General features: G+C 35.8%; 1 protein-coding gene across 3 annotated transcripts in view; it reads right to left on the bottom strand.

The window, feature by feature from the left end:
- The window catches only part of LOC130684562 (AN1-type zinc finger protein 4-like), an 87,316-nt gene that overhangs the window by 50,524 nt on the left and 15,327 nt on the right, over positions 1–21,465 (bottom strand). For 2 of the 3 annotated variants that reach the window (XM_057505819.1, XM_057505818.1), the window contains exon 2: positions 17,598–17,895. In XM_057505819.1, coding sequence (XP_057361802.1) covers positions 17,598–17,781 — 184 coding nt within the window. In that variant the 5' untranslated portion in view covers positions 17,782–17,895. Of the gene's footprint in view, positions 1–17,597; positions 17,896–21,465 lie in introns of those variants that run through there. The other variant, XM_057505820.1, reaches the window with a different exon arrangement.

Genomic DNA, 21,465 nt, shown 5'->3' with positions numbered 1-21,465 from the left:
AAGACCTGAATCTACACATTGAAAGGACCCACTAGGTACTTGAGAAAATTAACCCAGAACTATTAAGCCCAGGACATAGTCTAGTAATAAAATAATTTGATTACAGTGATAAATGTAAAATCCTCAACAGTTACTCACACACACATGTAGAAAAATCAAATAACTCATAAGGCAGAAGAATTAGACTACACTCAAAGACAACAACAACAAAGAAAAAACAAATGGGATTTTTAAAATGAGCAGAAATGTCCCCAAAGAAAACATACAGAAAGCCAATAAGCCAATAAAAAAATGCTCAACAGCACAAATCCTGAGTGAAATGCAAATCAAAACCACAATAAAAGATCACACCCAATATGTCCACTATCAAAAAAAACTAAGAAAATAACAAATGTTGAGAAAATGTAAAACCTGTGCACTTTTGGTGGGAATGTAATATCCTGCAGCCATAGTGGAAAATGGTATGGAGGCTCCTCAAAACATTAAAAATAGAATTACCATATGATCCAGCAATTCCACTTCTGGGTATATATTCAGGATTTGGAAGAGATATTCATATACATATGCTCACTGCACCATTATTCATAATAGCCAAGAGATGGAAGCAACCTAAATATTTGCTGATAGAAGAATGGATAAAGAAAATGTGATATAAACTTATAATGGAATATTATTTAGCCTTTAAAAACAATATCCTGTCACATGCTACAACATGGATGAAACTTAAAGACACTATGCTAAGTGAAATAAGACAATCCCCAAGAAAATAATATTGCATGATGAGTACAGTATCTAAAGTAGTCAAACTCTAGAAAGTAAAATGGTGGTGGTCAGGGGCTGGAAGGAAGTGGAAAAGCAGAATTGTTCAATAGATACAGTGTGTGGCTACCACAGCAATACAAAAAGTTCTCAACTTACAGGAACTTACCATAAAATTCTGCATCCATGGGATGCAACCACTGCATCTCAAGGCTTTGATTAAACAATCGACTAAGAGGCTGAGCTTCTTCCAACCAAGATATGACCAGAAAAACTTCAGCAAAAAGATTAATGGTAGATATTTAAAAATATATAAATGTACATCTAAGACTAAAACAAAAGTGGGAATAAAGGTTGGAAGGCTAATATGATGTTAGATAACAAGTAGAAAAGATTTTCAACTTGCCACACAAAACAAACATCCAACTATATGCTGCAGGAAAAAAACACACCTAAAATAAAGTGATTCAGAAAGGCTAAAATAAAGGGATGGTCAAAGGTATACAAGATATCAGAATCAAAAAGGGAGGGACGGTGGAGAGCCTGGTTAATAGGCAAAGTAGAATTCATACCTCAAAACAGCAAATGTGACAATGAGGGATATTTTTTAATGCTAAAATTCATAATGGAAAAGTAACACTTACAGATATTTTATGTACCTTTATGAAACAAAAACCATAGAAGATGCAAAGAGACATCGAGGGAAACAGAACAGTAAGAGACTTTAATATACCTTTCAGTACAAATTATGCCAAGTATGAAAAAACTCATAGAGATAGAACACCTAACCAACATAATCAATGAGGCAGATCTTTATTACCCTATATAAGTAATATATCCATACTCAAGTGTTTATGGCACAAATACTGTTCAAATATTGAGTCAAAAAGAAAATATAAGTCCTTTCCCACAAAGTGGAAATACTACAAAAAACACTCTCTGCTTGTGATGTAATAAAAGTTAAAGTTACTAACAAACAAAAAACAGAAAGACCCTTCCAACTGGAAATTAAAAGAGCTTCTATTAACCACCTCTTGGGTGAAAGCAAACATATAAAAATTACAGAATTTTTTAAAGCAATGACAATAAGAATCTAAAGTATACAGTTAAATCAGTAATAAAAGATAATTTACAGCACCAAACACAAAGAAAATTTTTTAGAAAGCACAAGAAAAAATACAATAAAGTTAAAAGCAGAAAACAAGGTGGAAAATACAATAGCAATTAATAAATCAAAACCTTAGTTTTTAAAAAGCGTTAACAAAGTGGACAAACTTCTAGCTACCTTCACAAAGGAAAAAAAGGAAGGAAATCACAAACAAACAAGAATAGAAAATGGTAAGGGAATATGAAATGGTAATTTCCTAGGGAAGAATGTATTAACATAAATTGATGCCCTTACCAATTTTCATAGAAGAACAGGAGAATGTTACTCAGGAACTAAAGCAATAAAAAGTACCAGGCCAGACAGATTCAAAGGAATTCACTGAGCCTTCAAAGACAAACTAAACCCTAGGATATATAAATTTTTCAAGAGCACTGAAAATGAATGAAAACATCTTAATTTTTTTAAATGAAGAAAAATTTACTAATTTTTTTGAAGAAGCAAGTACAGCATCAACTCCTAAGCCCAATAAAGACAGTACTAAAAAAAAAACTGAAGACTAATATTATTCATTTATATTGATATAAAAATGTATATATTACCAAATAGAATCCAATTGTAGGTCAAGAAAATAATATACTGTGACCAAGTGAGAGGTATTCCTAGATTGCAGAGTGGTTCAATTACTAAGAAATCTGTTAGTATCATCCACCACATTAACAGTTCTAGGGGAAAAAAACCCACAAAACCCTACCTCCATGGGTGCTAAGAAACTCTCAGATGAAATTCAGTATTAATTCATGGTATGAAAAAAAAGTTAAGAAAATAGGAATTGAGAGTATTCTCTTAATATGTTAAAACACTAACCAGTTCAAGACACAAGTAAATTAAGTATCTTAACAGATATCTTAAAATAGTATCTTATTTAATACTAGAGAATTTCTACTAAGATCAGGAACAAGGCAAGCATGTCCACTATCTCTGCTACTATTGAACATAGAGCAATAGAAATATAAGTCAATAAAATAATTAGATAAGAGAAATCAACTATAGGCCCAAGAATGGTTAAAGAAGTAGAGAATCTCTATTGTAGATGATATGATAGATAACACACCTGATAAACCCTAAAAAAAGTATGACTACGTAAAAAAAAGATAATTCAGTAAATTAGTAGTATATAAATTAGCATACAAATGTCAATAGCCTGCAAATAGACAAACAAAAACCAGTAAAGGACACACAACAGAGAAAACTCCATTTATAATAACAATGAAGATTTTAAGGTTATTAAATACTTAGAAATTAACAAGAAAGGTACAAACCTCTACAGAGAAAATTTTAAAACACTACTGAAAAACACAGAAGTAGACCTGAATAAAACAGAAAGACAAATCTGTTTCTGGATAGAATGATTCAACATTATAAAGATGTCCATTCTACCCAAGTTAATTGATAAATTTAATGCAAACAGGATTTCTCAAGATGGCAGTGAGGGTAGGGTGCCAGAAATTTGCTCCCCAAACCATACATATTTTGAAAATACAGCAAATACAACTATTCCTAAAAGAGAGACCAGAAGATACAGTACAACAGCCAGGCTACATCTACATCTGTGAGAACTCAGCATCTCATGAAAAGGGTAAGATACAAAGCCATGACCAGGTGGGACCCTAGCACTCTCCCTACCCCAGCTCACTGGTGGGAGGAAAAGAATCAGAGTGTGGAGGGAGTGGAAGCACAGGACTGCTAAATAACCAGCCCTAGTAATCTGCACCAGGGGCAGAGAAACACATTTCACGGTGTACTGGATATTAGAGAAATGGAAAAGTAAAATCCAAGACTGAGACTCTGAGTGGGTCCCTACAGCCAGCTCCCCTGGGAGAAAAGAAAAGCCAGCACTTTAAAAGTCATAAAGTGGCAAGTGTTTAACAGGTGAAAAAATCATCCCAGCACACTCAGCCTAGCAGGCTGGGAATCTGATTTTTTTAATTTTAAATTTTGATATCGTTAATGTACAATTACTTGAACAACACTATGGTTACTAGACATGCCCTATTATCAAGTCCCCCCCACATACCCCTCCACATACCCCACTATATACAGTCACTGTCCATGAGCATAGTAAGATGCTATAGAATCATTACTTGTCTTCTCTGTATCCACTGCCTTTGCCGTGTTCCCCACTCTGACATTATGTGTGCTAATCATAATGCCTTGCTTTCCCCCTTATCCCTTCCTTCCCACCCATCCTCCCCAGTCCCTTTCCATTTGGTAACTGTTAGTCCATTCTTGGGTTCTGTGAGTCTGCTGCTGTTTTGTTTCTTCAGTTTTTTTCTTTGTTTTTATACTCCACAGATGAGTGAAATCATTTGATACTTCTCTTTCTCCACCTGGCTTGTTTCACTGACAAATATATCCTTTAGCTCCATGCATGTTGTTGCAAATGGTAGAATTTGTTTTCCTCTTATGGCTGAATAATATTCTATTGTGTATATGTACCACATCTTCTTTACCCATCTACTGATGGACACTTAGGTTGCTCCCATTTCTTGGCTATTGTAAATAGTGCTGCGATAAACATAGGAGGGCATATGTCTTTTTCAAACTGGGCTGCTGCATTCCTATGGTAAATTCCTGGAAGTGGAATTCCTGGGTCAAATGGTATTTCTATTTTGAGCTTTTCGAGGAACCTCCATACTGCTTTCCACAATTGCTGAACTAATTTACATTCCAACCAGCAGTGTAGGAGGGTTCCCCTTTCTCCACAACCACGTCAGTATTTGTTGTTGTTAGTCTTTTGGATGTTGGCCATCCTAACTGGTGTGAGGTGATATCTCATTGTGGTTTTAATTTGCAATTCTCTGATGATTAGTGATGTGGAGCATCTTTTCATGTGCCTGTTGGCCATCTGAATTTTTTCTTTGGAGAAGTGTCTGTTCAGCTCCTCTGCCCATTTTTAAATTGGATTATTTGCTTTAGGTTTGTGGAGGTACAAGAGCTCTTTATATAATTGGGATGTCAACCCCTTATCAGATATGTCATTTATGAATATATTCTCCCATACTGCAGGATATCTTTTTGTTCTACTGATGGTATCCTTTGCTGTACAGAAACTTTTTAGTTTGATATAGTCCTAATTGTTCATTTTTGCTTTTGTTTCCCTTGCCCGGGGAGATATGTTCATGAAGAAGTTGGTCATAATTATGTCCAAGAGATTTTTGCCTATATTTTTTTCTAAGAGTTTTATGGTTTCATGACTTACATTCAGATCTTTGATACACTTTGAGTTTACTTTTGTGTATGGGGTTAGACAATAATCCAGTTTCATTCTCTTACATGTAGCTGTCCAGTTTGGACAACATCAGCTGTTGAAGAGGCTGCCATTTCCCCATGTAGATCCATACCTCCTTTATCATATATTAATTGACCTTATATGCTTGGGTTTATATCTGGACTCCCAATTCCATTCCACTGGTTTATGGTCTGTTCTTGTGCCAGTACCAAATGGTCTTGATTACTGTGGCTTTGTAGTAGAGCTTGAAGTCAGGGAGCGTAATTACCCCTACTTTATTCTTCTTTCTCAGGAATGCTTTGGCTATTTGGGGTCTTTTATGGTTCCATATGAATTTTAGAACTATTTGTTCTAGTTCATTGAATAATGCTTCAGGTATTTTGATAGGGATTGCATTGAATCTGTAGATTGTTTTTGGTAGGATGCCCATTTTGACAATATTAATTCTTCCTAGCCAAGAGCATGGGATGAATTTCCATTTATTAGTGTCTGTGTTAATTTCTCTTAGGAATGTCCCGTAGTGTTCAGGGTGTAGGTTTTTTACTTCCTTGGTTAGGTTTAGGCTGGGAATCTTAAGGAACTTCAGGGTACCCTAAACCCCTGGGTGGCAACACAGCTCTGAAGCCCCTCATGGCGATAAGCAGCCTGCCAATCATTCCCCCCTGTTGGTGCAGCAAGTAAACCAGCTGACCTGCCATTGCTGCAGAACAGCCAGGGAGCAGCTCCACCCACAGCAACCACACAGAGTCTTCATCCAGAGCACAGGTTATCAGGCCAGATCCAGAGGCTGCCTCCAGCATGCAGCTTCCCAGCAAAGGCCGACAAAGCTGGCGCAAGGTCTGGAAGGCACGAAGGGATGCCATTCTTGCAGGAAAACACACCTGGCATGTCGGCAACCCCCTGCAGTGCCCAAGGCTATCCTGAGGGCCACCACCCACGGCAGCTAAGGGGATTAACCTAGAGACTGCTCCCTGTGTGCGCATAACCAGCACAGGCAGTGGAGAAGGGCAAGGTGACCAGAATGCATGAAGGGACTTTGTTTTCCCAGCTGACACATGTGCCACCTGCCAGTGATCACTTCTGTCACCATTAAAAGGCAGAAAAATCTGGTTGAGTAAAAAATCACTGAAAGAACTCCAGAGAGAGGGTCTGGTGAGATACGTATAACCAATCTTCCTGAAAAAGAATTCAAAATAAAAGTCTTAACCATGCTGATGGAGCTGTAGAGAAATATGCAAGAGCTAAGGGATGAAGTGTGGAGGGAGATATCAGAAATGAACCAATCAACCAAAGGACTTAACAGCAGACTGGATGAGGTACAAGAGACTGTTAATGGAACAGAAATTAGAGAATGGGAATACAGAGAACCTGAGGCAGAGAGAGATAAAAGGATCTTTAGGAATGAAAAAATATTAAGAGAACTATGTGACCAATCCAAATGGGATAATATTCGCATTATAAAGGTACCAGAAGAAGAGAGAGAAAAAGGGAAAGTGCCTTTGAAGAAATAATTGCTGAAAACTTCCCCAAGCTGGGGAAGGAAACAGTCTCTCAGACCATGGAAGCCCACAGATCTACCAACACAAGAGACCCAAGGAGAAAAACACCAAGACATATAATAATTAAAATGGCAAAGATCAAAGACAAGGACAGGGTATTAAAAGGAGCCAGAAACAGCAGACTCAGAGACTCCAAGAACGAACTAGTGGTTACCAAAGGGGAGGGGTGTGGGAGGGCAGGTGGGGAGGGAGGGATAAGGGGACTGAGGGGTACTATGTTTAGGACACATGGTGTGGGGGATAATGGGAAGAACAGTGTATCACAGACAAGGGACATAGTGGATCTCTGGCAACTTGCTGCACTGATGGACAGTGACTGCATTGGGGTAAGGGCGAGGAATTGATAATATAGGTAAATGTAGTAACCACATTGTTTTTTCATGTGGAGCCTTCATAAGAGTATATGTCAATCATAACTTAATAAAAAATTTAAAAAAAGGAGCCAGAGAGAGAAAAAAGATCACCTAAAAAGGAAAACCCATCAAGCTACCATCATACTTCTGAACAGAAACCTTACAGGCCAGAAGAGAATGGCATGATATATTTAACACAATGGAACAGAAAGGCCTTGAACCAAGAATACTGTATCCACCAAGATTATCATTGAAATTTGAAAGAGGGATTAAACAATGCCCAGATAAGCAAAAGTTGAGGGAATTTACCTCCCAGAAAGCACCTCAACCATCTATTTTAAAGGGACTGCTCTAGGTGAAAGTACTCCTAAGGCTAAATAGATGTCACCAAAGAAAATAAAATCACAGCAAAGAAAGCATACCAACCAAATACTAATTAAAGGCAAAAAATAAAATCAGCTATCCACAAAAGCAGTCAAGAGAAACACAAAAGAGCACAGAATAAAACACCTAACATATAAAGACTGGAGAAGGAAGAATAAGAAGGGAAAGAAATAAAGAATCATCAGACTGTGTTTATAATAGCGTAATAAGTGAGTTAACGTTAGATGGTTAGATAGTAAAGAAGCTACCCTTGAACCTTTGGTAACCGTGAATCCAAAGCCTGCAATGGCAATAAGTAAATATCTTTCAATAACCACCCTAAATGTAAATAGACTGAATGCACCAATCAAAAGACACATAATAATAAAATGGATAAAAAAGCAAAACCCATCTACATTCTGCTTACAAGAGACTCACCTCAAACCCAAAGACATACACAGACTAAAAGTGGAGGGATGAAAAAGAAATTTCATGCAAACAATAGGGATAAAAAAGCAGGTGTTACACTAGTATCAGACAAAATAGGCTTCAAAACAAAGAAAGTAACAAGAGATAAAGAAAGACATTACATAATGATAAAGGGGGCAGTCCAACAAGAGGATATAACCATTATAAATATCTATGCACTCAACACAGGAGCACTGACATATGTGAAACAAATACTAACAGAATTAAAGAAGGAAGTAGAATGCAATGCATTTATTTAGTAGACTTCAACACACCACTCACTCCAAAGGACAGATCAACCAGTCAGAAAATAAGTAAGGACACAGAGGCACTGAACAACACACTAGAACAGATGGACCTACCAGACATCTACAGAACTCTACATCCAAAAGCAGCAGGATACACGTTCTTCCCAAGTGCACATGGAACATTTTCCAGAATAGACCACACACTAGGCCACAAAAAGAGCCTCAGTAAATTAAAAAAGATTGAAATTCTACAAAACAACCTCTCAGACCACAAAAAGTATAAAACTAGAAAAAAATTGTACAAAGAAAACAAAAAGCCTCAAATACACATGGAGGCTCAAAAATATGCTCCTAAATAATCATCAATGGATCAATGACCAAATGAAAACAGAGATCAAGCAATATATGGAGACAAATGAAAACAACAGCACAATGGCCCACCTTCTGTGGGACACAGTGAAGGCAGTTGTAAGAGGAAAGTATACAGCAGTCCAGGCCTATTTGAAGAAGGAAGAATAATCTCAAGTGAATAGCCTAAGTCACAATTACTGAATCTGCAAAAAGAAGAGCAAATGAGGCCTAAACTCAGCAGAAGGAGGGACATAATGAAGATCAGAGAAGAAATAAATAAAATGAGAAAAAAATCAATGAAACCAAGAGCTGGTTCTTTGAGAAAATAAACAAAATAGATAAGCCCCTAGCTAGACTTATTAAGAGAAAAAGAGAATCTACACACATAAACAGAATCAGAAATGAGAAAGGAAAAATCATGATGGACCCCACAGAAATACAAAGAATTCTTAGAGAATACTAGGAAAATCTATATGCTAACAAGCTGGAAAACCTAGAAGAAATGGACAACTTCCTAGAAAAATACAACCTTCCACAACTGACCAAGGAAGAAACAGAAAATCTAAACAGACTAATTACCAGCAATGAAACTGAATCGGTAATAAAAAAAAGACCCAAGTACTAAACCACTGGACCAGATAGATTCACTACTGAATTTCGTCAGACATATAGAGAAGACATAATACCTATTCTCCTTAAAATTTTCCAAAAAATAGAAGAAGAGGGAATACTTCCAAACTCATTCTTTGAAGTCAGCATCACTCTAATACCAAAACCAGGCAAAGACCCCAGAAAAAAAGAAAATTATAGACCAATATCCCTGATAAACATAGATGCAAAAATACTCAACAAAATATTAGCAAACTGAATTAAAAAAATACATCAAGAGGATCATATACCATGATCAACTTGGATTCATCTCAGGGATTCAAGGATGGTACAACATTTGAAAATCTATCAGCATCATCCACAACATCAAAAAAAAGAAGGACAAATCCTTATGATCATGTCCACAGATGCTGAAAAAGCATTTGACATAATTCAACACCCATTCATGATAAAAACTCTCAACAAAATGGGTATAGAGGGCAAGTACCTCAACATAATAAAGGCCATATATGACAAACCCACAGACAACATTACACTTAACAGTGAGAAGCTGAGAACTTTTCACCTAAGATCGGAAACAAGACAGGGATGCCCACCCTCCCCACTGTTATTCAACATAGTACTAGAAGTCCTAGCGATGGCAATCAGACAAACAAAGAAATACAAGGAATCCAGATTGGTAAAGAAGAAGTCAAACTGTCACTATTTGCAGATGACATGATATTGTACATTAAAAACCCTAAAGACTCCACTCCAAAACTACTAGAAATAATATCTGAATTCAGCAAAGTTGTAGGATAAAAAATTAATACACAGAAATCTGTTGCTTTCCTATACAATAATGATGAACTAACAGAAAGAGAAATCAGGAAAACAATTCCATTCACAATTGCATCAAAAAGAATAAAATACCTAGGAATATACCTCACCAAGGAAGTGAAAGACCTATACCCTGAACACTACAAGACACTCTTAAGAGAAATTAAAGAGGACACTAACAAAAGGAAACTCATCCCATGCTCTTGGCTAGGAAGAATTAATATTGTCAAAATGGCTATCCTGCCTAAGGCAATCTACAGATTCAGTGCAATTCCTATGAAAATACCAACAGCATTCTTCAACGAACTGGAACAAATAGTTCTAAAATTCATTTGGAACCACAAAAGACCCCAAATAGCCAAAGCAATCCTGAAAAGGAAGAATAAAGCAGGGGGATCTCGCTTCCCAACTTCAAGCTCTACTACAAAGCCACAGTAATCAAGACAATTTTGTACTGGCACAAGAAGAGACCCACAGACCAGTGGTACAGAATAGAGAGTCCAGATATTAACCCAAACATATGTGGTCAATCAATATATGAAAAAGGAGCCATGGACATACAATGGGGAAATGACAGCCTCTTCAACAGCTGGTGTTCACAGAACTGGACAGCTACATATAAGAGAATGAAACTGGACCATTGTCTAACCCCATACATACAAATAAATTCAAAATGGATCAAAGACCTGAATGTAAGTCATGAAACCATAAAACTCTTAGAAAAATACATAGGCAAAAATCTCTTGGACATAAACACGAGCCACTTCTTCATGAACATATCTCCCCAGGCAATGGAAACAAAAGCAAAAATGAACAAGTGGGACTATATCAAGCTGAAAACCTTCTGTACAGTGAAGGACACCATCAATAGAACAAAAAGATATCCTAAAGTATGGGATAATACATTCATTAATGCCATATCCCATAAAGGGTTGACATCCAAAATATATAAAAAAAGCTCATGCACCTCAACAAACAAAAAGCAAATAATCCAATTAAAAAATGGGCAGAGGAGCTGAACAGACTCTTCTCCAAAGAAGAAATTCAGATGGCCAACAGGCACATGAAAAGATGCTCCACATTGCTAATCATCAGAGAATTGCAAATTAAAACCACAATGAGATATCACCTCACACCAGTAAGGATGGTCACCATGCAAAAGACAAACAAAAACAAATGTTGGCTAAGATGTGGAGAAAGGGGAACAGACTTCCAGTTCCAGGATGCATGGACAGACCTTAACTAGATGAATCCAAGGAGGTCCACACCAAGACACATAATAATCAAAATGACAAAGATTAAAGATGATGAGAGAATCTTAAAAGCAGCAGTAGAAAAGCAACGAGGCATTTTACAAGGGAGACTGCACAAAGCTATCAGCTTATTTTTCTGCAGAACTTGGCAGGCAGTATATATTCAAACTGCTGAAAGGAAAAAACCTGCAAGCAGGAATACTACACACTACACCTGTTAAAGGTATCATTCAGAATTGAAGGAGAGAGAGTTTCCCAGGCAGAAGTTAAAGGGGTTTATCACCACTAAACCAGTCTTACAAGGAATGTTAAAAGAACTTTGTTAAGTGGAAGAAGCCATAATTAGAAGAAAATTGTGAAAGGAAAAAAGTCACTTAAGGAAACAAACATATAGTAAAAGTAGATAAATCATTTATAATGAGAGTATGAAGGCTAAAAGTCAAAAGTAGCAAAATCAATTCTATCTAAAGAAATTAAAGCATTCATAAAATAAAAATATGTAAAATATGACCTTACATACATATATAGTACATGGAAAGGGGAGTAAAAATGTAGTGATTGTAGAATGTTATATATGAGCTTCATGGTAATCAAAAACTAAAAACCTGTAAAAGAGGCACAAAAAATAAAGAGAAAGAAATCCAAGCATAACACTAAATAAAGTCAGAGAAGAGAGCGAGAAAGAAAGGAATAGAGAACTACAAGAACCAGAAAACAACAAAATGGCAATAAGCACATAACTACCAATAATATCTTTAAATGTAAATGGTCTAAATTCTCCAAACAAAAGGAAGAGGGTGACTGAATGGAATAAAAAAAAAAGACACATCTATATGCTGCCTACAAGAAACCCACTTAAGACCTAAAGACACATACAGACTGAAAGTGAAGGGACTTAAAAATATATTTCATGCAAATGGAAGTGATACAAAAAGATGGGATAGCAATACTTGTATCACACAAAATAGATTTTAAAACAAAGATTGTAACAAGAGAGTAACAAAAGCATTACATAATAATAAATGGATCAAACATGAGACTATAATAATTGTAAATATCTATGCACCAACAAAAAAGCATCCAAATATATAAAGGAAATATTAACAGACCTAAAGGGAGAAATTGACAGTAATATAATAATAGTCAGGCACTTTAACACCCACTAATATCAATGGAGAGAGCATCCAGACAAAAGCCATAAGGTAACAGTGGCTTTTGAACAACACATTAGATCAGATTGGCTTAACAGATATATACAAGTTATTGTGTCCCAAAACACCAGAATACATGCACTCTTCAAGTGCATATGGAACATTCTCCAGGATAGATCATGTATTAGGTCACAAAACAAGTCTCAATGAATTTATAAAAAGAATGAAATCATATCAAACATGTTTTCCTACTACAACACTATGAAACTATAAATCAATTTTATGGGAAAAAACAAATGGATGCTGAACAACATAGTATTTGTGGGGAAAATGAAAGTTCCTGCAGCCAGGATCCTCACCTGACCCTAAACTACTTGATGATGTAATTAGCCTACTGCTAAGCTAATGCTCCCACACCCATTGGTACTGAGCTATTACTGACTGAGTCACTATATAAAGAGCTCTGCCCAGTGCTTTCAGAGGAGGCAGAGACAGAGGTGGATTACAGACCTGCAGACTGATGGATGCAGACCTGATTCTAGTGCTTGACCTACTGCCATGAGAATAAAGCTGGGTATAAACTCTTTTACCCCAAGAACATTCTGTTCTCTTTCTTCAGTCTCACCAAATCCAGAGTGAACTTGCCCGGGCTGAAACCCTCGGGTGAGACACTATTAAACAAATAATGCGTCAAAGAAGAAATCAAAGAGGAAATAAATAACTAGACAAAAATGGAAATGGAAACACAATGGTTCAAATTTCTAAGAAGGAAGTCATAACAATACAGGCCTACCACAAGAAACAAGAAAAATTATCAACCAGAAGAAACAAAGCCCAAAGTTAGTATAAATAAAGAAATAATAAAAACTAGAGGGGAAATAAAAGAAAGGGGGACCACTAAAGCAATAGGAAAAAAAGCCAATAAAACTAATTGCCAATTGTTTTAAAAGAAAAACAAAATTGATAAACCATTAGCCAGACTTATTAAGAAAAAAAGAGAAAACTCAAAATCAGAAATGACAGAGAAATTACAAATAACACCTCAGAAATTCAAAGGACTATAACAGACTATTGATAGCGGAGGTGCATGGGGAAGGCAGTATAGCACAGAGAAGACAAGTAGTGATTCTGTACCATCTTATTATGCTGATGGACAGTGACTGTAATGGGGTATGTTGTGTGGACTTGATAATGGGGGGAGTCTAGTAACCACAATGTTGTTCGTGTAATTGTATATTAATGATACCAAAATAAAAATACATAAATAAATAGAATTTCAAAAATAAAATAAAATAAAATAAATAAAAATAGAAAAATAGAAAAAAAAGACTATTGAGAAAAATAATATGCCAAAAAATTGGACAACCTAGAAGAAATGGACAAATTCCTAGAAGCATATAATTTTCCAGAACTGAATCAGGACAAAAAAGAAAATCTTAACAAACCAATTATTAGCAATGATATTGGACTAGTAATCAAAAACCACAAACAAAAATTCAGGACCAGATGGCTTCGATTGTGAATTTGATCAATTCAATAAAAATTTAAAGAAGATTTAATATCCATCCTTCTCAAACTAATCCACAAAATAGAAGAGGAAAGAATGCTTCCAAATTCACTCAATGAGGCCAGCATTATCTGATACCAAACCAGACAAAAACACAACAAAAAGAAGCAGCAGCAGTAAAGAAAATTATAGGCCAAAATCCCTGGTGAACATAGATGCAAAAATACTCAACAAAATATTAGCAAACTGAATGCAACAATACATTAAGTAAAAGGATCATTCACCAGAATCAAGTGGAATCTAGTCCAGAGATGCAATGATGGTACAATATTCACAAATTAATCAACATGATACACAACATTATTTCATGAAAATTCAACAGCCATTCATAATAAAAACTCTCAATTAAGTGGGTTTAGTGGGAACATACCCAAACAGAATAATAGTTATATAAGACAAATCCATCTAACGTCATACTTAATGGCAAAAGCTGAAACCTTTTTCTCTAAGGTTAGGAGCAAGGCAAAGAAAACCACTCTCACAATTCTTATTCAACATAATACTCAAAGTTCCAGCCACAACAATTAAACAGGAAAAAGAAATAAAAGGCATCCAAACTGGTAACGAATAAGCAAAATTTTCACTATTTCCAGATAACATGATACTATTGACAGAAAACCCTAAAAACTCCACCATAACAATTATTGGAACTAATAAATGAATTCAGCAGAGTTGCTGAAGGCTAAAATGTTTATGTAAAAATATGTTGTGTTTTTATATACTAATAACAAAGTAGACAAAAGAGAAATTAAGAAAACAGTCCCCTTACAACTGCATTAAAAAGAATAAAATATCTAGGAATAAATGAAACCACAGAGGTGAAAACTCTGTATCCTGATAACTCTCAGACACTGATGAAAGAAATCAAAGATAATATAAGTAAGTGGAAAAATACACCATTCTTATGGATTAGAAGAGTTAATATTGTTAAAAAGTCCACACTACCCAAAGCAATCTACAGATTAAATGCAATCCCTATGAAAATACCGATGGCATTTTTCACAAAATCAGAATAATCCTAAATTTGTATGGAACCACAAATGACCCTGCAATCTCAATAGCCAAAGCAATCTCAGGAAAGATGTACAAAGCTGGAGGTATCATAATTCTAGACTCCAAACTATACTACAAAGCTATAGTAATCAAAATGGTATGGTACTAACACACTAGGCACATAGATCAATGGAATGGACTAGAGAGTCCAGAAATAAACATAAGTTTATATAGTCAACTCCACCCAAACCTGCCCACCCGGAGTTACACACAGATTAACCATTTTCCCCTGAAAAAGAACACAAATGTTCTACTAAATGCTTTACATTCATTAATTCATAATCCTAAGAAAAACTCTTTGAGATAGGTACTATTATTATTCCCATTTTAAATTGGTACAACTGAGGAAAAGAAATTAAATATTTTGCTCAACTAATAATCTGTAATCAGGCAGTCTAGCTTCAGTGCTCATGTCTCTTCAAGGCCCATTTAAAATCTCCATGTAGTTACTGTTCATTTCATGCTATAGCCTTGCCATTCCTAATCTGGTATTCTCTTCAAGCCTTTTTCTGCAGTTCCCTCCACTCACCCTCCTATCTCCTACTAAGCTTTAGTTCTGAAGTTACCAAAATTTCCCAAAAGGAAAAGCTATCTGGCAGAGCAACCGTTTCCCTGAATGATTAAACCAAGCAGAGTCACCTCTACCCTCTTATCCTCCCCACTCCATATCTATTGTGAGGGTCTTTCCCACCATGTCAACCCCAAATGTAGTCCTGGGTAGAAATGGAAAGATCACCCAGAAAAGGACTAAAACTGATTTGTCATGGAGGATGCCTTCTTGAAGCCTCCTGAAGAATAGGATGACTGTCACTGCCCATGGCTGCAAGAAGTTACATGGAAGTAGGGGAACAGGAGGGAAGGAGGGGGTGAGGAGTATGAGGACGAGGAATGGCAATAGGAATTAAGATCTACTGACCACTAGTAGGGACTGAAAGTGTTCCCCACAAATTTATATCTTGAAATCTTTACCTCCCATGTGATGGTATTTGGAGACAGGGCTTTGGGGAAATAACTAGGCTTAGATGAGGTCATGGGAATGAGACCCTCATGGTGGAATCGGTGCTCTTATAAGAAGAGACGCCAGAGAGCTCATTCTTTCTCTCTGCCATCTGAGGACACAGACAGAAGGTGGCCATCTACATGTCAGGAACAAAGTCCTCACCTACCCATGCTAGCACCCTTAACTCAGACTTTCACCTCCAGAACTGTGAGATAATAAATTTCTGTTGTTTAAGCCACTCAGTCTATGATACTTTGTTATGACAGCCCACCCAAGCTAAGAGAGTAGGCATTTTATGTATTACCTCATTTAATTTCGAAAAAACTCCATTTGTCTTATAAATGTCTAAACTAGTCTAATAACTACAAAGTCTAAATGTCTGAACTGTCTAATAACTACAAAGCCACTGCTTTTACCCTAACAACACCTCCTCCTCCAGGGTGGACAAGAAGTCTGCATGTCAGCTCTGGTTCCAATCTATCAGTAACAAATTATTTCCCTTGGACAAGTCCCTAATCTTCTCTTAAGATCAAATTGACTCTTCAGACATGAAGTGACCTAAATGGATGTTCTCTAAAGTGCTTTTGCTATATGGAGATTATTCAAAATGCATAAAGGGTCAGGGAGTGCAGCAAAATACAGAGATTATTTAGAACACAAGAAGGTTTTATTTTCCTTTTCTTAAAAATGTAGTATTACACCATCACATAAATAAACAAAAAATAGATCAAAGTCAAAATAAACTTTTCTCATTCCATTTTTTATCATCAAATCATTTGGGGATGCAAAAGCTTTATGTGCCATTACTGGATGGTCACTGAACATCCAGAGAAGTTAGTTACTGGAGAGGAGCAAATATTCAAAAGCTCAGATCCCAGGATCCTTGATTTTAGAAAGAAAATTCCAACCCTCCTCATCCTACAATTCCCAACTTAAAACTCAACTACAATGCTAGTTACTGTCTTTATATTACAGCAAGTTCCAGCTGGCTCAAAAAGACCCATTCATATTAAATAGAACAATTTAATGCTCTAGTCACTACTGGATTTTAACAACTATAAATGGCAAATACTACTTATTTCAGAAATCAGCAAAGTACAAAGAAAAAGACTAATTTTAACACACAGTAATTTATGACACTTTTCTCAAATACACAAACCACAAGAGACATTGCATAACATCCAGTATGTTTGCTATACCGAGGAAACTGCAAATATATGTAAATGTAAGCCAAAAGCTCTTCACAGAAAACCTCTGCATTACAAAATAAGTATTCATGAAGCACTATAAAAAGGTAAACAAGTTCATTAAAAGGAATTCAATTCCTATTACCCATGAAAAGTAACTAACTGTAAGGTAGTTACACCAGAATTTGCATGTCATCATAACCTGCTGAATAACTATTTAAAAATATTATTTCATACTATTAATGTGATGCCAGCAATTTGCTTCAAAAGAATACAGTACAAGAACAGGGTGGGGGAAACATATGCATGCAAGCCAGATAGTTCATGAATTGATAACTGTTGAAGGAGTATATGGGGGTTGAATATATGTTTAACCTTTCTCCATAAGAAAAGTTAAAAGTCATTATACACTCTTGATGAAAAAATTTAATCCTCATATCCTGAAAATAAAGACTAGTACCTTTCAATCTTTGAATTTTTGCTTTCACAGAAATGACAGCTTCAAAGGGTGAAACTCTGAGCTCAAAACATGTTCCAGTCAATGTTTCAATGAAGAGCTTTATGGTATTATAGAAAGGAAGTTTGTAGTAAAATGGTCCCATGTTATCTCCATTGAAGAATGGAGGGTCTTCTCTGTTATCCATTACTTTGACTTTCCTAATTCCTCTGGACTATGTTGCAGACAACTGTATTCCAGTTCCAGCCAAGTCAGCTTTGAACATTGGTAATATGTATCATTCATGTTTTGAGTCTTGCACCTAAAAAACAAGAATATATATTTTTAAAGAAGCTTATCTGAAAGTCTCATTCCTCTATAAAGATTTTCTGAACAACTCTGGCCCATGTCAATCTTCCAGACAGCCCCAGAATTCACTTTTATGCTTAGTATGTTTTATCTTGAACTTCTCCCATTTGTCTCTGAAACCACTCTCCCAGTTAGACTGCAAGATTAATAACAGATATATTCGGGATACTTTTCTGTATCCCACTAGAGCTCAAGACAGTTACTTATATATAGTACAAGATCAACAAATATTTGTTCCATTGTTAATAATTAAACCAATGAACTTAATGTGTAGGCCTTGAAAAATTCATGCACATTTTTCTAAAACATGTAAATTGTTTTCTAACCCATACAAAGTATAACTTTATAACCATTGTACATTTGAATCACACTGGAATAGCAACCATCTTACTAGACTTCTTAAAAGTAAAAGTAGGACTCACTAAATGATTAATGAGCATTTGAGTTTCCAGGGGTTATCTATCAGTACAGCACTGAGATGAGGTTAATACTGGTAAAGGACACTAGACATAATATCTACAGGCACATACAGTTACTTAATGAGTATGAGAGACAAACACACCAACAGAAGTCCTGAGATAAATTACAAGTATATGATCAGGAGACTAGGAATTATAAAACTGATAAATTGCTATTAATCAGTGAAAACGTTGTTAAAGGGGTCTTGAAAAACTTAAATTAGAAGGACAGATGGATGATTCACATCTTCCTGAACAGGTAGGTAAATCTTTTTATTAGCCATATCTAGATATAATTTACATACCATAAAATTCACCCTTTCAGTCTAACATTTACTAGGCTTTAGTATGCTCATGGAACTGTACAACTATCACCACAATCATTTTTAGAATATTTTCACCACCCCAAAAGGAGCCCCATACTCTAGACATCACTCCCAAATTCTCCTTTGCCTTCTCAGCCCTAGGCAATCACTAATAAACTTTCTGTCTCTATAATTTTGCCTATTCTGTACATGTCACATTAACAAATCATGCAATGCATTCTTTTGTGACTGTCTTCTTTCACTTACTATAATGTCTTCAAAGTTCTTCCATGTTCTAAGATGTATCAGTACTTCATTCTTTTTTACTGCTGAATAATAGTCCATTGTACAGATATACCACTTTTATTCAGTCATCAGTTGATTGGTATTTTGGGTTATTTGCAATTTTTGGTTACTATGAATAATGGTATTAGAAGTTCAATTCAATTAGAAGTTTTTGTGTGGACATGTTTTCCTTTCTCTTCCATACAGACCTAGGAATGGAATTGCTGAGTTATGCGGTTTAACTCCATATTTACAATTTGTGAACTACCAAACTTCCAGAGATGGTCTAAACCATTTTACATTCCCACCAATAAATGAGGCTGCTGACTTCTCCGCATCCTTGTCAATACTTTTTGTCTTTTTGTTAAATTAAAGCCATCTTAGTGGGTGTGAGACTGCATCTTATTGTGGTTGTGATTTGCCTTTCTCTGATGACTAATGATGTTAAGCATCTTTTTATGTGCTTATTTGCCATCTGTATACCTTCTTTACATAAATATCTATTCAGAAAATCTGTTCAGATTCTTTGTCCATTTTTAATTGGGTTGTCTTTTCATTATTGAGTTGTAAGGTTTTTTAAAAAAATGTTTTCTAGATATAAGCCTCTTAACAGATATAGGAATCACAAATATTTTCCCCAGTTTTTGTGGGTTGTCTTTTAACTTGATGGTGTCCTCTGAAGCACGTAAGTTTTTTATTTTAATGAAGTCCAATTTGGCTATTTTTCTTTTGTTTCTTGTGCTTTTGGTGACATATTTTAATGGCTCTGCCTAATCCAGGGTAACAAAGATCTACTTGTATATATTTTTCTAAGAACTGTATAGTTTTAGCTTTTATGTTTAGGTCTATAGTCCACTTTGAGTTTATTTTTGTGGATGGTGTGAAATGGGATCCAGCTTTATTCTTTTACAAGTAAATAGCCAGTTGTCCCAGCACCATTTGTTGGAAAGACTATACTCTTTTCACAGAATTGTCTTGTCATCCCTGTTGGAAACCACCTGACCATAAGTGTGAGGATTTATTCTCATCCCTTCATTCCATTCCACTGATCTATGTCTACCCTTATGCCAGTACCATACCGTCTTCACAGCTTTGCACTAAGTTTTGAAATCAGGAAGTGTGAGTCCTCTAATTTTTTTTTCTCTTTCAAAACTGTAGGCTATTCTGAGTCCTTTGAATTCCCATATGAATTTTGGGATCACCTTATCTACTTTGCAAAACACTGGTTGGGATTTTGATAAGGATTGTGTTGAGTCTCTAAATTAATCTGGAGAGTATGGCCATCTTGACAATATTAAACCTTCAAATCCATGAATGTGATGTGATGTCTTTCAGTTTACTTATAACTTTAATTGCTTTCAATGATGTTTTAAGAGAACAAATTTTGCATTAAAAAATATATTCCAAGAATTTTATTCTTTTTGATGTTACTATAGAGAAGGCACTGTGTTTCATTTCCATACTGCTCACTGCTAGTGTATAGTAATACAGCTGATTTTAATATATTGGTCTTGATCACTGTAACCTTGCTTGGACTTATTGGTTCTAGGTTTTTTTAAATAGATTCCTTAGGATTTTCTACATACAAGATCATGTCAAACAAATAGACGTTTTTACTTCCTTTCCAACCTTGATGCTCTTCATCTCCTTTTCTTACCAATTGCCCTGCCTAGAATCTCCAATGCAAGGTTGAATAGAAAAGGTGACAGCAGACATTTTTATCTTCTTCCTGATTGTAGGGGGAAAGCATTCAGTCTTTCACTGTAAGGCATGATTTTAGCTATGGAGTTTTCAGGGATAATTTTTATCAAACTGAGGAAATTCCTTTCTATTCCTACTTTGCTTAGGTGTCTGCTTTTATTTTATCACAGAGTATTGAATTTTGCCAAATACTTTCCCTTACAGTGTCTGCTGAGATGATGATGTGTTGTCTCTAATTTTATTAATATGGTGTATAACATTGATTAATTTTGTAAATTCATTTTATTATCATTAATCTACAATTACATGAAGAACATTATGGTTACAAGACTTCCCCCTTCACCAAGTACCCCCCAACAAATCCCATTACAGCCACTGTCCATAAGCGTATTAAGATGCTGTAGACTCACTACTTGTCTTTGTGTTGCACATCCCTCCCTATGCCCCCCCCACATTATACATGCTAATCATAAGGCCCCCTTTGTTTTTCCCTGCCCTTATCCCTCCCTTCTCACCCCTCCTGCCCAGTCCCTTTCCCCTTGGTAACTGTTAGTCCATTCTTGGGTTCCGTGATTCTGCTGCTGTTTTGTTCCTTCAGTTTTTCTTTGTTCTTATAATCCACGTATGAGTGAAATCATTTGGTACTTGTCTTTCTCCGCCTGGCTTATTTCACTGAGCATAATACCCTCTAGCTCCATCCATGTTGTTGCAAATGGGGGAATTTGTTTTCTTCTTATGGCTGAATAATATTCCATTGTGTATATGTACCACATC

The sequence above is a fragment of the Manis pentadactyla genome, chromosome 8 (genome assembly GCF_030020395.1).
Source record: "Manis pentadactyla isolate mManPen7 chromosome 8, mManPen7.hap1, whole genome shotgun sequence".
In the NCBI taxonomy this organism is placed as follows: domain Eukaryota; kingdom Metazoa; phylum Chordata; class Mammalia; order Pholidota; family Manidae; genus Manis; species Manis pentadactyla.
This window is presented reverse-complemented; position numbering and strand designations above follow the sequence as displayed.